The sequence below is a fragment of the Pituophis catenifer genome, unplaced genomic scaffold (assembly GCF_029215685.1).
Source record: "Pituophis catenifer annectens isolate HBS135680 unplaced genomic scaffold, rPitCat1.0.hap2 SCAF_6, whole genome shotgun sequence".
Classification (NCBI taxonomy): Eukaryota; Metazoa; Chordata; class Lepidosauria; order Squamata; family Colubridae; genus Pituophis; species Pituophis catenifer.
The window spans coordinates 29,268,984-29,293,799 of NW_027256886.1; the positions used below are offsets into that span (position 1 = coordinate 29,268,984).

A 24,816-nucleotide genomic window follows, 5' to 3' on the forward strand; every position below is an offset into this window, starting at 1 on the left:
AAAATATACATCTACCCTATGACCACTGGAGTTTTAAATGTGAGAACAAGAAGACATTTAAATAAAGTGAACCCTGAATGTTAAGTTATATGACTGAAGATATAAAGGTGACTTAAAGAGGCTTGGATAACTCCCTGGACTATGTAAATGGAATCAAGTGACTACTTATGAAACATAAAGAACTGTGATTAGTGTATACTTTGAAGAGTAACCTCATGTGTGAACAAATGGTTCTTCGGCTATTGGCCAAAAGTGGAATTTATTAAACAAGATAATATGCAACATAAGGAGGAAACAAGCTGAACTTTGAATGAGATGGACTTGATGTTTCAAAGCATAAAGGATATTATACAGAAAGAACATAACATGATTATGGAATTAATGGATGGCATAGATGAAAAATTGGAAAATATTATACAAAGGACAATGAGTAATGACCAAGATGCCCAGGAAAGGAAGGAGTTAGCAGAAAGAATAGAGGGAAAAACAGAATTGAGGAATAAACAAAAAGTAGATAATGAGGAGTCATCAATAAAATTAATAATGTTTAATGAATAAATCAGGGGTAAAACATTCTAAGAGATCTGAAAAGAGAACGGGAAGAGTAAGAAGATACTTTGGGAAGGGAGACAGGGGTCCGGGCTGATAATTTCAAAGCTAGACAGTGGAAGAGAGTAGGGATGGGAGAAACACTTAGATTGACTAGGCAGGATGTAGACACAGACACAGACAGAGACAAAGATTTAAGAGAAGAATATGGGAGGCAAGTTAAAAAAAGAATAAGAATTAAAGTATTGATGCGGGCCAGAGATGTTGGCTAGAAGGCGGATAGGAAAAAGAAGAAAGAAAAAAATATTTTTTCCCCTGTTTCTTTTTTTTTTTTTATAATGGTGACAGGAGGACAAATTAGAACAGATAGGAATGTGTTCAATGAGAGATTGAGGAATTACTTGTACATATACCTTTACATGATGAAACAAAAGTAATAATAAAATGGGAAAATTAGAGATTAAATGATGGTATTATTAAGTAAGCTTAAATAACATTGTGATTGGTAAATGCTGAGCAATTAAATAACGAAAAGAACATATTTTAATATAAACATGTGTACTAATACTAGAACCATATAGATTGGATGAAAGAATATGAATAGAGTTATTTTGTATGTTTAAATAATATCGTGATTGGCATTAGAATAGTATATTGAAATATTGAATAATAAAACAATGAAGGATAGTATTTTAATATAAATCGATTCAAAGAGGGAAATATGGGAAATATGAATAAGAACTAAGTATTAAAAAGGGGGAAATTAGAGATTGAATAATGATATTATTATGTTTAAATAATATTATGATTTGTAGTGGAATAATAAAGTGAAATAACAAGTAATAAAATGATGAAAGAACATATTCTAATATAAACAGGTGTATTAATGGAATCATATAGATTGGACAAATGTAAAGAATCTAAATAGAATTAATTTTATAAACAGAGGGATAGAATCAAGATCACGTGAAGTGTTAATACCACTTTTTAATGCCTTGGTAAGGCCACACTTTGGGTGTCAAGTAAATTTCGTTGTATGTGTATACATACAATGACAATAAAGTTTATTTATTTATTTTGTTATTTATTTTTATTTTACTTGGAATATTGCATTCAGTTTTGGTCACCATGATGTAAAAAAGATGTTGAGACTCTAGAAAGAGTACAGAGAAGAGCAACAAAGATGATTAGGGGACTGGAGGCTAAAACATATGAAGAACGGTTGCAGGAACTGGGTATGTCTAATTTGATGAAGAGAAGGACTAGGGGAGACATGATAGCAGTGTTCCAGTATCTCAGGGGTTGCCACAAAGAAGAGGAGCCTGGATAGCTCTGCAGACAAGGCACTGTAATTTAACACCAGCTGTCTGCAATTAAAGTAAGTTCGAATCTTGCCAGGCTCAAGGTTGACTCAGCCTTCCATCCTTTCTAAGGTAGGTAAATTGAGGACCCAGTTTGTGGGGGCAATAAGCTGACTTTGTATAAAATATACAAAAGTATGAAGGCTATTGCTTAACGCACTGTAAGCCACCCTGAGTCTCCAGAGAAGGGCGGCATATAAATCAAAAAAATTTTTAAAAAAAGAGGGAATCAAACTATTCTTCAAAGTACCTGAGGGTAGAACAAGAAGCAATGGGTGGAAACTAATCAAGGAGAGAAGCAATTTAGAACTAAGGAGAAATTTCCTGACACTTAGAACAATTAATCAGTGGAACAACTTGTCTGCAGAAGTTGTGAATATCCCAATACTGAAATTTTTTAAGAAGATGTTGGATAACCATTTGTCCGAAGTGGTGTAGGGTTTCCTGCCTGGGCAGGGGGTTGGACTAGAAAGGTCCAAGGTCCCTTCCAACTCTGTTATTCTATTCTATTCTAAGTAATAAAGAGCTTTATAGGTTAAAACCAATACTTTAAACTGTACCTGAATCCAATTGACAACCTGTGTACAGCCTACAAAACAGAAATAATGTATGTCCACTGGCAAATATCCATGAAGACCTGAGCTACTGGTTTTGAATCAACTGAAACTTTCAGGTGGTCCTTAAAAAGAACCCCATGTAAAGTGTGCTGCAGCAGTCTATATGTATGTCATAGTATATATAGTTGTGTATGGCATCCAGAATATTACTAAAATGATGATGGCTTTTGTGAGCCACAGGGTTTCCATATATATGGCTACCTGACAAATTTATCAGAATTTCCCCGATTTTCTGGGAAATAGCCTTAACCTAATATTTCACTGTCATGACTTTGTAATGAATATATCAAACAGTATGCTAGTTCCATATTTTGCACATGAGCATTGACAATGATAGAGGTTCCAGGTCCTAGAAATGTACCTCAAGCTTCAGAAGGAATGTGGAATTATTACTAGCTTCAAAAGGAAGAGTCTTTATGAAATTAGCTTTATATATTATAGGATTACAGCACTGGACTCTGTCCAGAAAGACTCTGTCCAGTGGATCCATTTCCACTCCAGATTGCTATGCTGACGGCTTTTTTTTGCTTCAGTATCAGATTATTATCAGATTTGTCTTGTTTGTAATAATGCCAAGAAAGGGAATCCACTCTTTGCACTCATGATTGGTCCCAACTAACCTGGCATCAGAAATGTCAGTTAAAAAGCTAGTCAGAAATCTGACTACCATAAATGCCAACTAGCCAAATTGATGAAAATATTTCCAAAACACATTAGCGCAGGGTTTCATTGTGAGGCAGCACTGCTGTTCGATCAGTTGGAGTTAAGACACTGGCCTTGAAAGATCAGGTATGAGCAAATTATGTGACCTGACAGTGTTACAACAAAGTCCACGTAAATCATCAGGACATACCCAGATTCAGATCAAATAGTCATCAGAGGGAGATCTTGGCCTGGAGACTGGACAGGAGCAACTAAAAAGGAGATTCTAGTGAACTTTTTAAGCTCCTGTCAGCTTTTTCTGTAATGACTGAGAATGACAGTTAGTCTTACCACTGTGATACTTAGAAAATGTCCTTGACAGATACCATCATCTAAGCATGGGACTTCCTTAAGAGAGAATTCAAGAAGGTTTAAGATATGAACTAAGTTATGCTATCATTTTCTGTTCTGGTTCCATGTTTGTTTGAGGATTTGGACTATTACAAGTGTTGTTACAGCAAAATACGCAGGAGCGCTATTTTATATGTACATAGTCATGTGACCTAATGGAAGATATTTCTTTCACAAGACAGTAAGAAAGATAAAAGTCCTGCCTTCTGACTAGAAGAAAACATTCTTTCTCTTTTGGTGATCTGGATGGCAATTCTTAGTACTTTTATACAGCCATAAGAGTCAGTCTTTGTATCAAAGCTGAATTTATGTAAAGGTCTTTGCCTCATGACTTCCCATTACACTAATTCAGTAACAGTAGCACTTAAGACTGGTATGAGCTTTTCTGATGATGAATTGTCTGATAAAATTCTCAGATAATTTCTTTGAACCCCATTCTTCAAAAACCGATTAACTGTTCCATGTCAGCGCTGATAGAAATGGCCTGCTTTGCTTCCTAAATTTAATCAACCCCATTGTATTCTTTGCCTTGAAAAGCTATAATTTACCTCTTTCCTTGGGTATGAAACAGATGACTTATAAGATTTAGTGTGCAATTTCTTGCCTGCTGGCATAGTGAATGGATGTAACCACTATATAATTTGGAAGTCTCAAATTGCTTCTTTGATACAGAAGAGAATATTTTATTGTATTGTTGAAGGTGGACAGATGCTATATCCAATGTAGTTCTGTATTCTGTTTTTTTTTTTAAGGCAATCAGGCCACTATTTCAGAATAGGGCTCCAATACTGAAAAAGTTATAATAAATAGCTAATCCTATAACAAATAATATGATGCTTTGAGCCAAGGAAAACTGCAAGAAGGGGAAGAAATATGAAGGATTATGAAATAATGTTTAATTCATTTGTACCAATGTCACTGACCCCCCCCCCCCCATTCTCTCTTCAGCAACTTTGAATGTCCCTTGATGTATGAAATTTCGCACCACGGTGGCATGGATAATAGTGTCAGAAGTTCGGTCAAGGCATGTAAGAAGGTAATTCTTTTTTGAAATTGTTTTAGTCAGCAATTCAGCTATGCTTTTTACCCATTATTTCAATAATTGAAATGCACACAAGGTAAACAATGAAAAATATTAATATCTGGAAGCAATCAATTGACCAATCATTTGCTGAAAAATAGTTACATATTCTAAAAACATACTTGTTCAGTTTTTATGGACAAACCTGATTATACAATATGATAGTTTTTAGCTTATAAAAACTGTGGCTTATAATAATGTGCCTTAAACACAAGGCTTGGAACAACGGGTACAAATCTCACACTACTGGAATTATGGAATGAAAATAAGGAAGGACAGAAAGAGTTGGATCCAAATATAGTATTAAGAAGTGAGTTTTGAATGTTATTTGATTGAGAAAATATGAAATCAAACTGACCAAAATGAAATCAGGACCACAATTTATCCCAGAAAGACTTAGGTGTGGGCACAGGGTTCATCTATCCAGGAATCACTGCCAAATATTAAAAGAAGAAAAATATTATTCATTATTTTAATTTTTTTTAAAATAATGGGATGGAATATTCCAGTTCAGATCTAAATGCATCAAGTACTGAAATTGCCTGCAAAGGATTATATGATAATGTATTCCTTTTACACAATGACTGAGATGGCAGTCAGTTTTAAAAGTGACTGCAAAATCTTTTCAAGAAGGAATCCAACTTGGATTTCCCAGGTCCCAGGTTCTAGCTCTACTTATGTCTAAAAAGGCAATTCTTACATATATATAATTTTCTTAAACATTAATATTAAACTGAGAAGTAACAAATACTGAATACCCAAGTTCAATTTTTATTATCACTTTGATTGATCAAGGTTCATGTTTGGGTATATTTTGCCCACAACAAGAAAAGCTAATCAACTTGACACACACCTTTGACCATAATGCTTAACACTTTTATCAAAGCGAGATCCCTGGCTTGCTTATGTTTTGAGAGGGATCCTGATTTGAATAGAATAATCAGAAAATCATAGATAAAGAGTCTTAATTTCTTTTGTTGCTTATACTAGTAGGAGAAACCAATTAAAAACAATTGAAAGATGAACAGTAATACATTTGCTTCTTAATGATTACTCCAGGATTCTGAAGAAATTTATAAAGCTTTCCAAAATGGACCTTTGACTATCCCTGAAAAAAATGGATGTATTATCTTTTAAGGATCCATAGATATCTTGCAAAAAGAGAAATAGCTAAGATTCTTGTTTATGCAGTGTTACATAATATTTCCTATTTTACTATGTGTTGGATGCTTATCCTACGGTTGGGTAGGTAATATATAGAAAACTATGTTCTGTAACTTTAACTGCTACAAAGATGACTAATTGGCTGTGCTAAGCAGACATAAAAGAAGGCAGGAAGTTCATTCACTTCTACTCCTGCTATTAGAAGGTTGAACTGCTGAAAGGAACTTTGTGTTACTGAAGAGAACTGGAATTGTAAGCAAACTATATTTTTGTGTTCAACCGTGATTATTTGAAGAAGTGTTATCTTTGTTTTGAGAAGCCAAGTTTGTTTTTTACTACAAGTAAAGACTGTTTATTTTTCTTTAAACGTTCAGAGTCTGTGAGTATCTGTGTGTTTTGCTAAGCAACGTATGTATTCATTGTCTGGTCTGTTGCACCACTTTGCAGAGGGCAGTTTTACCCTCAACACTATGGAGACATCCTAAGTAAGCAAAATTTTGCCCAATGACAATCCTTGGTTTTAGAACATTGCAAATGCCTTCAAATTCCTATCAAATCTAGATTTGTGGTCAGCAGAAATCACAGAACTGATTCTCAGGGTTGGTTTTTTTAAAAAAAAATTCATCAGAATGCAGTACTGCTGAAACCAAAGACACATAGGGAGAAGCATTTCTGGACATTGTTTTTATTTTAATTTCTCCCATTGCCTGGTACTTGAGTACATGGCACATGATTTGAGTATATGGGGAGTATAAATAAAGTATTAAATGAGAGAAAAGGATGGTGAGAGACTGAAAGAAGATATCTCTCTTTGCAAGGTATATATGGATCCTTAAAAGATAATAGAGGGGGAAGTTGTCTATACCACACTGTCATAGTTATGTAGACCTGGCACAATCTCTCATCATACTTGGCTGTCAGGGCAAAATAATCCTAACTCTTGGCCTAGGTTTTTACTGCAGATTTTTTACTTTCTGTGCAATTTGTAAAGCATATTTTATTCCACCAAATTATCATTCACTTCCATTTTGACAATAATCTGAAATAATTCACAACACTTATTATAAAATGAGATAATATGGAAAACATCACTGAGTCCTGGTCATAAACCATCACAGTCCATTTCCTGATCTTACACATTATGTTAACATAATTGATTTTTTAAAATGAAACTTTATTGTTTGCAGTGGGCTGACACAAGAAGAATAACGTAAGCATTCCCTTCAATTTGCTTTATGTTTGTTCAGTTATGCCTGGCATGAACAAAAACTCATAGCATATGAGATGCCAAATATTATTTCACTGACTCCATTTTAGAAAATCCATGTGGAATGAACTCCCAAAGTCTCATCTTGTTTTACACATTCTTTGCCATCTCTTTTTGATGAACTGTAATTAAGTACTGCAGTTAAAATGATCAGGCAAGAATAAGCTGTTATCTCATGTGTGAAGAGAATCTCTATAGGGATGTATCGAATTATACATTAACTGTATTAGTCATATAACTATCTTAAAGAATGAAGTGGTTGTTCTGAATTTATAGTCTGTGCATTATTAGACAGTGTTTCAGTTCTGTGATTTACAATTGACAATATAGGCCATAATAGGAACAGATTAGACTATATGGAAATTTCTATTCAATTAGAATTAAGGCATTCATTTTTATCTTATTTTATTTTATTGTCACCGAACAATCATGAAGTTTCAGCTTCCTATATGTGGAATATGACATACTTATTTGTAGGTTTGCTGAGAAGATGAAAAAATTGTATTTTAATCACATATTTTTTTTTAGTTCAAGTTGACCTTGGGTGTTTTGGGGATCATATTAGTCCCCAAATACATCATATATTAGATTGGGATCAAAGGGTACATCACAGAATAGCCAGGGATGGACCCAGAAAAATAATAAACCTGATATAACTTTATTTGACATGTAAACTAAATTAAAATACAACCACTCAGCAAAGAGAAGTTTTAACTTCTCTCATGTTAAAAATTATATTGTGAGAACAAGAAAAATGAAAGCAAATGCTTCTTAGATGATAAGCTAGTTTGAATGAAAACAGCTCAGGTTTTGATGATTTAATTAAAATGTTGCAATGATTGAAGTTGTTAGAATAGGGAAGAATTAAATTGTTTGGTCTGAAAAAAGATACTTTATCTGGATTATTGTATTGCAAAATAGTTGGTCTAACACAATGACTTCTTTTGAAAAATACTTCATTATCGAGATCTTTCAGAACATGATGGAGCTGTGTGGTCATGTGATCAAGAACAAACCTACAGAACATATTCAAGATATAGTACTTTTGTATAACATCTAAACAAGCTGGCATTTCAAATTAACTCATTAATAATTTGCACAGAGAATATACATAGCATCCTGAAAGAACAGCAATGTTTCCTGCTGTTACGTCCTATTCTGTTGTTTGTTAGATTTATAGTCTACTTTTCCTCAAAGTTTCAAGACATGGGATCTAATGTATGCACACAATGGCAAATTCACCTGAAGTTGCTGAATAAGTTTCAATTACTAAGAGTAGACATGTACCTCAGCCTCCCTGGTGCTAGTCCAACACCCTAACCACTATACTACACTGACATACAGTAGTGGTTTTGAAACCTTATTTCCTCCCTACACCATAGACTTGTGACTGTTTGGCTGTTTGACATGATAGAAAGGGCTCAAGGAGTTAAGATTCTTTCAACTCAAAGCTTTTCAAAAGCTGGCCTATTCAGATCCAGAACTTCAGTCCTGTCATTCCTCTTTGGGGAATAATTTTAGATCACTCTATTTTATTTAAGAAACCAATATTATAGAAGTTTATAAAAAGGTTAAGAAAAAAATGGGTTGACCTGCCTAAGCAGGGGGTTGGATTAGAAGACCTCCAAGGTCCCTTCCAAATCTGTTATTCTGTTCTGTTATTCTGACCCACTTTTGATTTTTTTTTCTTAGTACATATTTTAAAGCTTTATAATCTTAAAAAGGTAAAGGTTCCTCTCGCACATATGTGCTAGTTGTTCCCAACTCTAGGGAGCGGTGCTTATCTCTGTCTCAAAGCTGAAGAGCCAGCGCTGTCCGAAGACGTCTCCGTGGTCATGTGGCCGGCATGACTAAACACCAAAGGCGCACGGAACTTCCCACCAAAAGTTGTCCCTATTTTTCTACTTGCATTTTTTATGTGCTTTTGAACTGATAGGTTAGCAGAAACTGGGACAAGTAACGGGAGCTCACCCTGTTATGCGGCACTAGGGATTCGAACTACTGAACTGCCGACCTTTCGATCGACAAGCTCAGCATCTTAGCCACTGAGCCACCACATCCACTTTATAATCTTAGGCAGCATCAATATGACTGCTTTATCATTCCATTCTTATAGCAAAGCATTAAATGTGTGAGATGTGTTGTCCTAATTATTAGTATAATATGATGAACCATGCTTTTAAAATTACTGTTACATGTATTATGAAGATATGCATCACTGAAAATTTCATACAAAGGGAAGAAAAATCTACCTAGGCTTCAGTTTTGTACCTGCAGATTTAAAATAAATCCATATGAACTTATTTCCATGTCTCTGTTCATCTCAGTGAATTTTTTTTCTTTTTTAATTCTGTATGATAATTTGTCAGATAAAAAATAGCATATTTTAATAATATGAAAAGTTACCTAAGGATCTTTAGAAATAAATCCTGTTATTCTCACAGAAGCTATTATATTATAATGAAGCTTAATTTTTTCCCTTTCCTACTACACTGTCAGCTAGTTATTAGCAACATTTCATTTCCATGTATGAATAACTAACCGCTTTTGTTTTCCTTATTTCTTCTATGTGAACGCTTGTTTTAAAGAAACTTCATTTATCTAAATTAAGACATATAGATTTATGGAGAGTCTGACTTCCCTAAAATTCAATGATGGTGCTTTCAATACATTTCAGAGTGATCATGCATAACATTATCTGCTATTCCTTAACTGATCCTGGAACTGTTCCCCTCTGATATTTATATTCAACTCCCAAAGTTTCCAGCAAACACTGGAAAAGAAACTGCCTATAGGTCATCAACATGGAGAATAGTGTTTTACACCTTAAAAATAAATGTTGACAAGTTATGATCCTACTTACCAAATTGGAACAAGCATCTTCAGAAGCATTCAATTAATAGCAATTCCTTCTTTTTACAAACCAAGAAACTCCGAGTGAAATTGAGAGTGCTGCAACAAGCTAGGTTCTTAACCACAATTAAATGTAGTAGTTCTGAAAAAGTATCAGTTTGAACAAAATAGGAAGCTATCATTTATTTTAAAACTTCCTGTTGAACTGTATATGTGTCCATTGGAACCAGGGGGCAATGAAAGTATTATTTGTACAACCAAAGGCTTGATTATATCTCCAGTTACTGAATCAGATATAATTATCTGAATTCTCACAAAGTTGTTTTAGAAGAAGAAATTGTTTTTAGGTTAAAAAAAAGGTGGGCTCTTAGGTAAAGTTCTACATTAGATAAAATTAGAAAACATATTTCAGCAAATACATGCATACTTGTGTCTCTAAATATAGAAATGCATTTAATTTGCTCTTGATCAACTGTTCTAAATCAGTTTTAGATTTTGCATTGCCACTGACTACTCGATTTCATTAGTTAATAAACTGGTATTTTCAGAAGGCCTTCCTAGTCAACTTATCTCATGCTATTCAATTTCTGATTGAAAATATGAAGTACTCTTCTATATTATAGATTCCCTGAGTCTCCAAGATGATGTTATTTATGCCCCAGCAGTAGAAAAATTAGAAATATTCTGGAGTCATCAAGAATTTTACAGTTTTACACTTAAAGTAGCCCCAAAAGGAACCGATAGATTTTGCTTGTTTGGCATAGAACTCAGACTGATATTTGGGAGGAAAAAAACAGAATAAAATGAGGAATGGAATGCAGTGAGAGTAATACAGCTCTCTGGAATCCAATAAGGAATAATCCATAGTGTAACTTTTTGTTATAGATCCAGAATTTTTTAATTTATGTCCAGTCATCCTACATCTTTTTGGCAGGCAGACAGTATAATGGCACATTTTAAAAAATCAATGAGTTTCTGAATAAACTACCATAGAATAGAAGTTTTAATATCTCTTTCCTGCCATCTAATGCTCATCCAGATTTCTGTATGCCAGATCTGGCACCCCTGCCTATCACAGGGATGTCAAACTCACGTCGTCATGGTGGTGTCACGTGACGTATCAGGACTTTTCCCCCCTTTGCTAAACCAGGCATGGGTGTGGCCAACGCATGATGCATCCAGCCCGTGGGCTGGCAGTTTGACAGCCCTGCCTTAAACGGTGTGTTTTTTTTCCAGAAAGTCCCTATTCCCACAAACCTAATGGCCATAACAGTCAATGAAAATCTGGAACAGTAATCATTTTGTCTTTTCTGGAAAATAATTAAAGCATTTAAGGTCTTTTTATTGCTATCTGGTAATAATCTGAAGTTTTGCAGCCCAGTTATATATAGCCTTAATAATGATAATATTAAAATAATAATAGTTCTGTACTACGAGCTGCTATATTGTACATATTACTTGGAATTTATGTAGGAGCTGTAAATGTGGTTTTAAACGTTCTGGCCCATTAACTGGCATAGCCCCTAAAGGGAGAAAAAAGTATTATCTTGTAGTTTAGTCTGCATGCCTTACATAAATATTCATTTTTCACCAGTTTATAGTTATTGTTATAGAACAGTTGTAGTTCGTTTTTCATCAGAATTTTTTTTCTTTCTTTCTAGTCGCTTTAATGTACTTCTATGATGCATAGTTTTGGTGATGGCAATTTGCATCTTGTTGAAATGGGGACTACTGGGCACTTCCCTTCTCATCATTTGGAATCATAAACACATTTTATTACAAGATTTTATTTGCAAACCGGTGTAGTGTGCCTATTTATAATTTCGAACTAGTATGAGCTTTTGAAAAATAAGGCCTCTCAATGAAAGGAGACGAAAGCATTTTTATATAAAGCAGTAATGTCCTTTTCATAAGAAAGTAAGCAATATGCCAGGCTGCATTTTTAAAAGATTATTTAGTGGCATTCCAATAATTGGAAAAGGTTTTGCTTTAAGGCATTGTTCATCAACCACCAGCCCTTCAGATGCATAGAGACTACAATACTAAGAATGTCAAAGCATGAAAAGAGTTTGGAGTTTATGAATACAAGATTTTCTTCAGTGACTGTGGTTAAAGATGAGTTGGAACCTCCTCTGAGATTGTGATAAAGAAGTTGGGGAAAAGATTTTATTTTTAATCCAGGCCAGATAATTGACAATGATTTTATTAAGCCATAAATTAATTATTAGGCCCTTTAGTTTTGTAGTTTATATTTGGATTACGTTAGAGCTTTCCATTGCATTTACATTAAAATGAGTAATTAAATTTTAACAACAGATTACAGATTATGAAATGAGAATGATTCTAGCATAATAGAATAAACCATATTTAATTTTCCCTGCCTAGATGTAAACCCCGAGTGTCAAACTCACCGTGTCGTGTTGCATTCATGTGACATTTCACATTTCCCCCATTCGCGGAACTGGGGTGGGTGTGGCCTGTACATGACATATCCAGGCATGGGCCACCAGTTTGACACCCCTGATGTAAACTGTAAATAAAATAACCACAACACATGTGCATACTACCTATTGACCTCTCCTGTATTAAATAATTTGTTTAACTGGTTTTTTAAAAATTTACTGTAGTTGATTTATTGTAGCACCTTTAAATGGCAAGGATGAAAATAAAATTATTTTGAGAACCTCCTGTAGATAACCAATGCAGCTTGGAAATAAGGAAAACTTTCCTTACAGCGAGAACAATTAGTGGAATATCTTGCCTCCAGAAGTTGTAGCTTTCCATTACTGAAGGTTTTTAAGAAGAGATTGAACAGCCATTTGTCCAGAATGACATAAGATTTCCTACTTGAGCAAAGGGTTGAACTAGAAGACTCTTCCAATTCTATTATTCTGTGTAATGTTGTATTTAGGCTCATGATTTCATTTTGCGAAGGACTATGAACTGTTTCTGTTTCAACAGGTACTTTGCAGTAACAGTTTGCTAGAATCAACAGATTATTGGCTCCAAAATCAGAAGACACCATGTCGAATTGGCATCGTGGAAGACAAGATGGACAAGAATTGCACCTCTGTAAGTCCTTTGTAGAGGAGAATATGTACAGTCCTAGCTGTGAAAGAGCGTTTGTCACAATGAAATTGCACATAAATCAGTTAAGGAAAAGTAATGCCTAATGGCAAAATCCAATTATTACTGAACTGAACTGAAAGTAAGTTATTCTATCATAAAATTATGTTTTTTGTTGTTGTTGGAATTATCTCCTATGATCTGGCAGTTTTCTATTTGTTTTTCCCTCTTACGATAGGGATAAAATGGGATTTGAAGGATGCCAAAGAAGATAGGACAAACAATTACTATCATTTCATTTAATATTTTAATTTATGTTCATAGAAATGAGGCATGGTTTCTATTGGGATGGGAACAAGAAAATAAAGAATCACAAATATAGAGCTAACCAAAATTTCAAGAAAAGGTCTTTTAGTTGATACTATGAAGACATGTGTAACAGGTGTGACTAAGAGGCATATTTAATGATAGATGGAACTGCTTGCCATGAGAAATAAAGAGGGCCCTTAAAATACAAAGTATAGAAACAAAAACAGATCAGATGAGAAGAGGACTTTGGTTTGGGAGATTGGTAAGCAAATTTATAAATGCTTTTTGCAGTCTCTTTTAATTAAGGAATAGAGTGTGAATTTTAACTGAAATATTACATTTATTAATTCTGTTCTTACAAAAACTCTGAATCGCAGAGTTTCCCATTATTTCTAGCCATTCTTGTCAAGATTTTTAAAAACGTAGCTTTGCATCTTTTGGCTATATCCTCTCCCTCCATCTGAAACCTAAGTTATTATTAGTAAAGGTATATTTTTAGTATTAATCTGCTGCTTAGTGCTCAATTTTGAAACACCTTAATTACATTTCACCAAGGAAAAAGAAAAGATAGTTTCAGGAGGTTAGTGCTATAGCAATAAGAAACCCATGGCTATTTTTTGAGGATAGTTTCTTAGGGATTCATGTTTTACAAACAGAAGGCTAATGCTTTGGTTTAAAAGATTAGATTCATATGGTCCTAATGATAGTTAATAATAAGGATTACTTCCAAGATAAATGTTCTCTGCTTCAGCTTTGCACATGTCCATTGCTGCCATTTGATCACAGTAGTGGTCCATCTGCTTTATGCCTCTCTGTTAATTATTTGCAGCCTAAAAGGGGAAGTCAGGATAATTAACTTATGTAAAACTTCCCTATTTGATTGTTCCAACCTTATGCTATAGTACGTAGCATAAATGTATGTACTTATGGAATGAGTATATAATTTCCTTATTTTATTTATTCTTGATATTTTTCTTCTGGGGGCTCAAGATAATACAGTAGGGTTTCCTTCCTTATTGTGCTATCACAACAACCCTATGTGCGAATTTGGGGTGAAAAATGATAATTGGTCTAAACTGATCCTGTTCATGGTCACCTTTTTATTTTATATATTGTACACCATTAAAAATAAATTCCAAGTTTATTTCTGCAAGAAATATAGATTGTTCTTTCACCCCAATCACTTTGCAGCCAAAAGACTATCTATTTTCTCTCTTTATGTTGCTCACTTTTGAGTGTGGTTCATTTATTTATTTATTTATTTATTTATTTATTTATTTATTTATTTATTTATTTATTTATTTGGTTCGATTTATATGCCGCCCTTTTCCGGAGACTCAGGGCGGCTTACAATGCGTTAAGCAATAGCCTTCATACTTTTGTATATACCTGCTTAGTAGGGCTTTCGCCCCCCCAAGCGGTATTCTTTTTTATACAAAGTCAGCTTATTGCCCCCACAAACCGGGTCCTCATTTTATCTATCTCGAAAGGATGGAAGGCTGAGTCAATCTTGAGCCTGGTGAGATTTGAACTTGCAGTAATTGCAGGCAGCTGGTATTACTTAACAGTGTTTTAGTCTGCTGCGCCACCAAGGTCCTTAAATCCTTAATGATTTATAGATAAATCATTACTCAGTTTTAATAAAATTATGAAGACAAAAGGAGTTGACTTCTGCCCATACAGTATGTCATTTTGCTTGTTAAAGAACATGCCTTTGCAGCAGCTAAAATAGCATCTTTAGAAGGAGATAGTATCTATATAATGGATTTTTTTTCCTAGAAACTCTAGAAAATTCTACCAGATGTATCAATCTATCATCAGAAAATATTTTGACACTTAAAAAAATCTCAGTTTTAAAAATCTCAAACCCATATAAGTATCACTAAAAATAAAAATAACTTTATTTTAGTGGTTGTCCAGTTTTGAGTGATACTATAATAACTGGGTATTAAGTAAAGCTATAAGTAGTAGTATCCAGCAGGCCATTTGATTGCTGGGTACTTCAGTGGGGATCTGTAGGCATTATTTTTACAATCAACATGGTATCTCTATGAACTTTTTGAAACAGAATCCCATGGAGAGTTTAATTCACTATTTCCTGTTCTACCTTGGGTCAAAAATCTCAGTGTGACCAGAATGATTTCAGGTATAAACAACAAGTATCCTGCTAATTCTTAACATATGGTACCAAAGAAAGCAAATGGCAAGCATGACATAAATATTATTGGCATATTTTTGTCAAGGATTTATCTGAAGTGACAATTAATTACATCAGAATCAAAAAGTAGTCAGCTTTCATTACAATAAAAGACTTATATTTATTTATTTCTAAATGCTATGAAATATGCAGAAAAGGTTCTGGATGACAGTGCCAAGTATTTATATGGAGAACAACTTCTAATATATTTATAAATGCACTGGGACATTTTTTTTTTAAATTTGATTTATATGCCGCCCTTCTCCGGAGACTCAGGGCGGCTTACAGTGCGTTAAGCAATAGCCTTCATACTTTTGTATATTTATACAAAGTCAGCTTATTGCCCCCACAAACTGGCTCCTCATTTAACCTACCTTAGAAAGGATGGAAGGCTGAGTCAACCTTGAGCCTTGGAGAGATTCGAACCAGCAGTAAATTGCAGGCAGCTGTGTTAATAACAGGGTGCTTTAAACCACTGTAGTACCAAGGCTCTTTTTGGGATAGAAGGTAAAGTTAAGGTAAAAGCTAAATTTAATCTGTTTTGATTTATATTTAATTTAAAATAATTTAAGTCAATGCAATTAATATTACAATTGCCTATTTATTCAATGATTCCCCTTTTCTGTGACATTTTAATTTGCAATTTTATGCCATATATTCTGGCGATTGTATCCAGTAATTTTGGAAGCCAATATGTACCAACTAATCCATTATGGGATGTTCAGCAAGCCTTGATTCAAATAATTTTGGGGTAGAATGAAGCAGAAAACTGAAGCCTTATGAAGCAGCAGAACTACTTTCACTTCCCTTGAAGGAGTTATACAATTTGTGGCAACATTTTGACTTCAAAAAGGCATCTATCTTGATGCTTATAATTAACTCATTGAAGCATGTAATTCCATCATGTCTGGCTGCTTTGTTTCAGCTGAGGTCCTTTAGCACAGCTTGCCTGTGTCGAGCCTTTGGAACATCAACTGAGTAGAAGATACAATCCATTTAAAGGCACCTCAACTGAGCCTTCAGCTTTTTGAGGCTTCAGGTAGCTCCTCAAGGCCTGAAGAGAAGGGATGCTTCTCTTCATAGGAGGACATAGGTTTTAGAATAGACAACGTGTTGGGCAACTAAATGAGCATGATGATTTCAGAATCATTACTGGAAACAGAAAAACTACTTAAAATGACTATTTCTCTGCTTTCTGCTGAACAATAGGTTATTTCCTGCAGTATTTTTGTCAACTAGCATCTGAATGTCAAGTGTTTGAAAGAAAATCATTTTTCTGCAGGTGGAAATGTTTTTATTTTTGTAGGTTGTGCATTTTAATGAGCCTAACCAAAAGGGAGAAATATAACAATCCAGAAATAGAGGTGAAGGAGAATTCTTTCATTTATGCTGTCTATGATATTTTCTAAGTAATATTGAAAATCAGCTTTTTTTTTTAAGACAACCTCTTGAATTGAATGAATAAGATCTATAAAATTCATTGCTAAAGTTTTTTCTGTGTTTTATACCTCACTTCAGATTAATGGTTTTTCCCCCTGATGTTCTTTTGCCTTCTTGAATCTAAATCTGAATTAATTATAGAAAACAACTGAAGTCTAGTTAATTGCATTAGAGCATAGAAGATTTTTATTTTATTTTATTAATAGAGGATTTTTATTTTAATTTATCATGTTCTTTTCCTTTACTCCAAGGGTAAGTAATCTTTATAGCTCTGAAGGTTATTAGTAGTCCTGAATGATGAATCAGAGCCACATGTGTATCGGTGTGTGTGTGTGTGTGTGTGTGTGTGTGTGTGTATGTGTACAAAGTGTCCCTGTCAGAGGTGGGTTTCAGCAGGTTCTGACCAATTCTGGAAAACCGGTAGTGGAAATATTGAGTAATTTGGAGAACCGGTAATAAAAATTCTGACTACCCCCCCCCCATCTATTCTCTGCCTCCCAAATCCCAACTGATTGGGAGGAAATGGGGATTTTGCAGTAACCTTCTCCTGGAGTGGGGTAGGAATGGAGATTTTACAGTATCCTTCCCCTGCCACACCCACTAAGCCATGCCACACCCACCAATCCACACCCACAGAACCGGTAGTAAAAAATTTTGAAACCGACCACTGGTCCCTATACAATTCAATACTTGGTGAACAGTCAAATGCCACAATATATATCCACAGTTCCTGATAAATAGTCACACCTTTGATACATAATTCAAAATAACAGTATGGCTTAAACATTTAAAGATTTCCCCATAAATATGCTAATGTACTATTTTTCTCTAATTGGAAAAGTGATATTATTCCAGACATTCAGAGAATGGTTGTGAAAAATGTCCACCTTTTCTGGAAGAGGCAATACTTTCTATCTATCAAAGTTGCAGCAATGTGAGTTATTATGGCAGAGATTCTGTAATACCTTACAATAATTTCATGCCTTGTTCATATTATAGTAGAGAATTCATTGGTAAAACAATGAATGACTGTTGATAAGTAAAAAATATAAGATTTTATTTCAGTTGCTTCTTATATTTAAGAATATCTTATATTCTTATATTTTTAGTTTGCACTTTTACTTAAAGGTTTAAATTTAAAGATTGGGACTTTTTTTGAAAAATAAAATATTTAGTAACTATAATTTTAAAATATATTTTCATTTTCTTTCATAATCTGTACTGCAGAAATTCAGATCACTATGAAATGGCACCAAAGAGATACAGAAAATTATTTTTTCCCCCCTGTCAAAAATCCACATGTGGATTTTTGCAGCACAGATTTGGTAGGCCAACTTTTAAATAAAAAGAAATTAAATAGAGAGCTGGTATGCTGCCAAGCAAGACACCAGCTTTAGCATAGTTATTTACAGAAATGCCTGGGGGCCCCTTAGAGGTCCCATTAATACAAGAGAGAGTATCTACAGTGCCTCATGTCAAATGAGTAGTTTGTGAGTGGCCATGCCACTGAGCAGTCATTCTGTTAATAGTAAATTCTCCCATGGCAGCTTTCTTTTACGTGCATCCCCCAGATGTTCTTAAAATTCCTAATTGCTCCTGGCCTAAATACATGAAGATGACCAGAGTTTCTGAAATTTCATATAGCAGTAATCATTTTTTTTATTTCTTAAAGTACCAGGTTTCTCTCTCCCTTCTTTTTGTAACTACTTATTAAGTAAATTAATTTTCAACAAAACTATATGCTATTTTTAAAACCTTGCTAACCAAGGTTCATCCAAGTTAAGATTGTGACAGGTGTCTACCTTGCCTCAAATCCAAATACTGATGAACAATGCCTCTGGTGATTCAGCTATTCTCTGTTAAGGAAATCTCAGTGTAGTTTGTCTCAAGGTTTGGGCATTGTGTTTCATAGCAGCTCTGTGGAATAAGAAATATAATGATGATAAAACTCATCCCCAACATATAGCTGAAAAGAGGGCCTGATGATATTCTTACTATGTTATTTAGGTTGGAAAGTAAATAAGAATAAGGGAGTTCCAAATGGAGTCTCTCAACTTACTGAGAAAGGCATCTGGTTCAGCTCTATCTAGTCGTCCAAACTCTACCCCAAAGTAAGGGATTGCTTTTACCTGTTGTGAATATCCAAAATTGTTTAGATGAGATAGGTGGCCATTTATATTGAAATAATAATAATCACTACTATTTGTTATTGCACTGATTCCTCTGTCAACAATACTGAATGTGTTAGCCCATGACTATCAAATATCAAAAACATCTGCCAGATTATCCCACTTCCTTTACATAGATGATCTGAGGTTGTATGAGCGCGGGTGGGGGGTGGAATCTGAAATAGAATCACTGCTCTATATTGTCTGTATATGCAGCCAGGATACTACAGGAGAGTTTGGACTGAACAAATGTGTCATTTTCATAATTGACAGAGGAAAAATAGTGAAAACAGAAGGAATCAATATGTCCTGTGGAAACAACATCAAGAATCTGAAAGAAGATGATCACTACAAATTCCTGGGCATCCTTCAAACTGATAACATCAAGCACACTGAAGTCAAGAAGAAAGTTAGAAGTGAACACATCATAAGAATGAAGAAGATCTTAAAGTCTAAACTCAATAGTGGAAATAAAATCAAGGCAAATAACACCTGAGCAATTCCAGTGAATATATATACAGCTGGAATAATAGATTGGAGTCAAGTAGAGTAATAGGATAGGAATATAATGACAATGAATCATGCCCTTCATTCATGCAGGTATATTGATAGACTGTACTTACCAAGGAAAATAGGTGGCCGTGGAATGTTGCAAGTACACCAGACAGTTGAACAAGAAAAAAGGACACAGGAAGAATATCTGGGACAACGAGTAAGATGAAACCACTATACCAGGAAAGCTGGTTGAATACTGGAAAGACCAAACTGGCTTACAAGAAAGACCAAATGAAAAGAGACATGGCAAAGCAAAGTATTACATATTCAGTATATTAAAAAAAAAAAAAACATGCAAAGCAGATAACAACAAGGCCTGGCAAGGCTAAGAGAAAAAAACTTGAAGAAGAAGAGACAGAGGGACTAATACTGGCTGCACATGACCAAGTCCTGTGGCATATAAAGCCAGAATTGAGAAGACAGCAATATATATCAAATGCTGCCTCTGCAAAGAACCTGAAGAAACAGTGCACTACCCAGTTAGCTGCTGCAAGAAGATTGCACAGACTGACTAAAACTAATGTCATGACAAAGTAGTAAGAATGGTACACTGGAATATCTTGAAGAACTACCATTTGCTTGCAAGCAAGAATTGGTGGGACCATCATCCGAGGCCCTTCAAATGAATTAGAATTCAGTCTCCTGCATCTCCAGCTAGCAGGCTTTTTTTTTTTTTATTTGATTTACATGCCGCCCTTCTCCAGAGACTCAGGGCGGCTTACAATGCGTTAAGCAATAGCCTTCATACGTTTGTATATTTATACAAAGTCATCTTATTGCCCCCATAATCTGGGTCCTCATTTTACCTACCTTAGAAAGGATGGAAGGCTGAGTCAACCTTGAGCCTGGTGAGATTTGAATTTGCAGTAATTGCAGGCAGCAGATGTAAGTGGATGTTAATTAGTCTGCTGAGCCACCAGAGCTCCTAGGCTTATATCTAACACCTATGGAGAATTGATGACAGCTTACCTAGAGCTTCACTAGATTGCTCAACAAATAATAGGCATCAATTTGTAGTGAAAGAATTGTTACTGCTGTCTTACAGTTGGAATATTATAGCTGTGTTTCACAGTAGCTGAAGAACCACAGGAAAATGTTCTGATTTAGCAGGTACTTCAGTTTAACATTTTCTGACATATTGACATTTTACACTTTTTAAAATGTAGGCGTTTGGAAAGGAACACTGTAAAAACAAAATCATGTCAAACAAAACAGTCTTCAGAAAACAAACTATTGTAACCATAGTCCGGTAGAAAAAGAAATTTGCACAGCCATGTCAGAATACTGTGTGAAATGTTCACATATGGTATTCCTGTATAAGGCAATAATATTTCATATCTTGTTTTGCATATAATTGTTCCTATAAATAAATTCAGGTCTACTGTTTTCAAAACAGTTTTCTCTAGCCTGATGCTGTATAGAATTCCCAGTGGATATAAAATTATTCCTCACTGATTGAACATCTGCTGATATATGACGAAGGTCTCTCTTCTGTGTCTTACATGTCCAGGTAAAAAGAAAAAAACTGCCTAAGAAACACAGAGGAGCACTGACAGTACTGAGTTAATGGGATATTTGTGAAAGGCACTTTTTTATAACTAGGAAAACAATTCTAGCTCTTCCCCTCCTTCATAGAGTTATGATCCATATGTTGAACCTCAAAGTAGATATTAATATAAATAAATAATAGTAATAAATGTCAAATTTATGCTAAGTGTACATTAAAGTCAAGACTTAGGCTAATAAAAAGTATGTATTAATGTTCGGCTAAACCTCTCTTTCCAGAATTATACAGTGGCATTTAGGATTTCAAGAGTGTATATTTAAGTTGTCACATTAATTGAATTGATGACTCCAGTTGAAGTGAACAAGTTGACAAATGCTGATGATTCACAAGTCACATAAGATGGCCACAGAAGTCTCAAAGAAAATGATGCTATTTTTACAGATTTTTAATATCATATGTGTTAAAAATAGGCTGGAAGTGACAAAATAAGAATTATTGTCACAACAGTGTCTACTTTAACTAACAAGGGCAAACAATTCTACAGGCAGATGCTGTAAGGATAGGTATTTCAGTGAGTTTTTGAGGCATTAGAAACTGGGAGACTATGAGTTCCAGTTTCGTCTTAGCTGGGTAGGAAGGAGGCAATGGAAAACCACTTCTGAAAAACCTTGCCAAGAAAATGCTAGAGAGTAATCCAGAGAATCAGGATTCAAGACTGACTCAAAGGCAACCTTTACCCCACCTCCAAATAAATGGAGAACAACAACAACAACAACAACAACAACAACAACAACAACAACAAAGGCACACTAGAACAAGTGGTTTAAGAAAAAATATTTCAGGAATGTATGTAAATTTTTTTGTGATCTTAAGGACAGACGTAACATTTTATATATTAATCTTCAATACTTCTGTGCAAAAAGGCTTGTATAAAATTAGTATGAATTATTGGAGGAGAATCATTTTGATTTAAAGATAAAGATAAAGGTTCCCCTCACACATGTGTGCTAGTTGTTCCCAACTCTAGGGGGACGTGCTCATCTCCGTTTCAAAGCCAAAGAGCCAGCGCTGTCCGTAGACATCTCTGTGGTCATGTGGCCGGCATTATTAAATGCCAAAGGCACACGGAATGCTGTTACCTTCCCACCAAAGGTGGTCCCTATTTTTCTACTTGCATTTTTTATGTGCTTTTGAACTGCTAGGTTGACAGAAGCTGGGACAAGTAACAGGAGCTCACCCCATTACGCGGCACTAGGGATTCTGAACTGCTGACCTTTCGATCGACAAGCTCAGCATCTTAGCCACTGAGCCACTGAGCCACCACATCCCTTAAGTTTCCTTTGTGATAGTCCCTTTATGATAGTCAAAAATCAAAAGCCTGGTAGCATTTTTTTCAACTTTGTTTTTTAAAAGCATAAGGCATTTGGAGCTGCAGCTCAGTTCATCAGATTGATTGAGAAGCTAGACTGATGTAGGGTATAATTTGGGATGAGATGGGACACAATGGGAAATGACAGGGGTTAAGTAAATACAGCTTACATGTGAGACACATTTTGAATATCTTGCTAAATAGCAATTGTACTGTGTTAAATACATTGTGTTTATTAAGGTTCTGAGTTTGGCTGAATCCTTTTGATGTATGTAAATTCAACAGTTTAAATGAGCTATAGCTGGTTCTGAGAGCCAAAGAGCATCCAAGGAGGTTAAATGCTCTGCTATTACTTTGTCCTTATTTTGAGTTTTAATGTTAAAATAATGTCCATTTATTCTTTTGCACAAAGTCTAGCTTCTTTGTTCCATGTAAAATCCAGAGGAGCAGTGCTGGCAAATTATGACATTTGTCACATTGGAAGAAGAGCATGTGAAGGTGCTACTAATGTTACAAAATTATAGGATCTGTGATGACAATGTTGGGGTAAACGTGGGCAAAGAAGACATCCTGACTTGTTGTAGGGTCTAGTTCCCATATCAGCCTCACTGTCCTATTGTTGTTGCTTGTGAGAAACTGCTTCAAGTTGGATTATTATTTATATGCAATATGTACCTGCCACCCAGCATTGAGAAAATGTAGTGTCATTGCCTGGTATGACAGGTAGCTTATTAATTATGTATTTGAGTGGACTAAACTGTATTTTTTTTCTTCCTAGCATTTTCCTACAAATGCAGAGTCTTTTTTTTTTTTCCAGAGCAGCTGACTGTTGATCCATGATTGTGACAGGAATTGACTAACCAGCTTTCATGCCTAAGGCAGGATAAGAACTCACAGACATCTTTTACGCATGTAGCGTGGTACCTTAGCCACAAAACCAAATTGGCTCTCTGGCTTGAGCTGTAAATAATGATTTTAAAAAATAGTCTGAAAGGTGCTACCCAATTAAAGTAACCTGGGATTCTTCAGTATTTTTGGCTAGTGGGCACAGTATATTTGTCAGCCATACTATCATTTTGATACCACTAGTACCAAGAAATTTAACTTTCAGATGCCTTATTATCAAAAATCTGGTAGCTAACAACAACAAAAATTCTTATATTGTTTTTCTGTGTTGAGGAAAATGGAGAATAGACTCTGGGAAGGACACTACATGAGGATTAAGAGTCTCTTTTTTAAAAAATCCTATTTCAAAGACAATGACAGCAATTATTAACTGCTTTTTCAGATTTTTAAATAACTAGTGACCACACTGTATATGTTTGCACCTATAACCCTGCATAGGTATGCAAATATATACTAAGCTGAATTGTATAAGAACATTGAATGAACAGTGATAAAACTAAATACAGATGAGCTTGTTAAAAAAAATCCATAATTTTATTGAGCCATCTTGTAATATTTAGTCACTGCTTCAGTGGCTGAAACAAAAGAATAGCTTTGGAATTGGGGCTCTAATTACACACACAAACATACACACATTGCATATTACAAAGAGGGGGAAATATTTACAATTTTTTTTTTTTGCAAATACCAAGTAAAGCCCCCCTTCTATCCACCCATCCATGAATATTGGTTGGTATGTGTGTGCAGCCATGTGTTTATTGTACAATGTTACAGTGACTCATTACTTTAAGCATTTAATTGTCACAGCTGCAAGTACCATAAAATTGTGATAGTTAACAGCAGGACAGTGTTTTAAGTCACAGGAAATCTAAGAGGTAAATCTTTAGAATTTTAAACCAGTCAATACAGTCATACACAAATACTTACAACAATGCTCTTTAAAAAAAAAAAGACATGATTTGGCAATAAATATAATTCTATTTCTTGTTTAAATTGACTGATAACTCTCAAGTGAAATATCTGTCAGAATCAATTCTGTCAAATACTATGATAAGAAATATGCATACTGTTTGGAAATTATTATTGGAACTGTCCATTTTTAAATGTTAGGTCATATACAGTAATTATATTATGAACAGTCTAATATAGTGTAATATTTATTTGTATTTTTTTTCATAATTTAGATTTTCAATTCAATAGTACTCTTATATAATATTATTACATTCACTATACTCTAATTCATAATAGCAAACAGGTCAGATAACCACAGAGGTCATTCTGATAAAAGTATTCCAAAATAGATAAATAAACAAGAAGACAAGACATGATTACAAGTAATCATGTAAATGTATTT

General features: G+C 34.6%; 1 protein-coding gene across 1 annotated transcript in view; it reads left to right on the plus strand.

Moving 5' to 3' along the window:
- The first annotated feature begins 680 nt into the window (after positions 1–680).
- SPHKAP (SPHK1 interactor, AKAP domain containing) overlaps positions 681–24,816 on the plus strand; it is a 53,672-nt gene continuing 29,536 nt past the window's right edge. The window contains exons 1-3 of the mRNA XM_070945815.1: positions 681–763; positions 4,529–4,616; positions 12,907–13,017. Of these exons, the coding sequence (XP_070801916.1) occupies positions 681–763; positions 4,529–4,616; positions 12,907–13,017 (282 nt within the window). The remainder of the gene's footprint in view (positions 764–4,528; positions 4,617–12,906; positions 13,018–24,816) is intronic.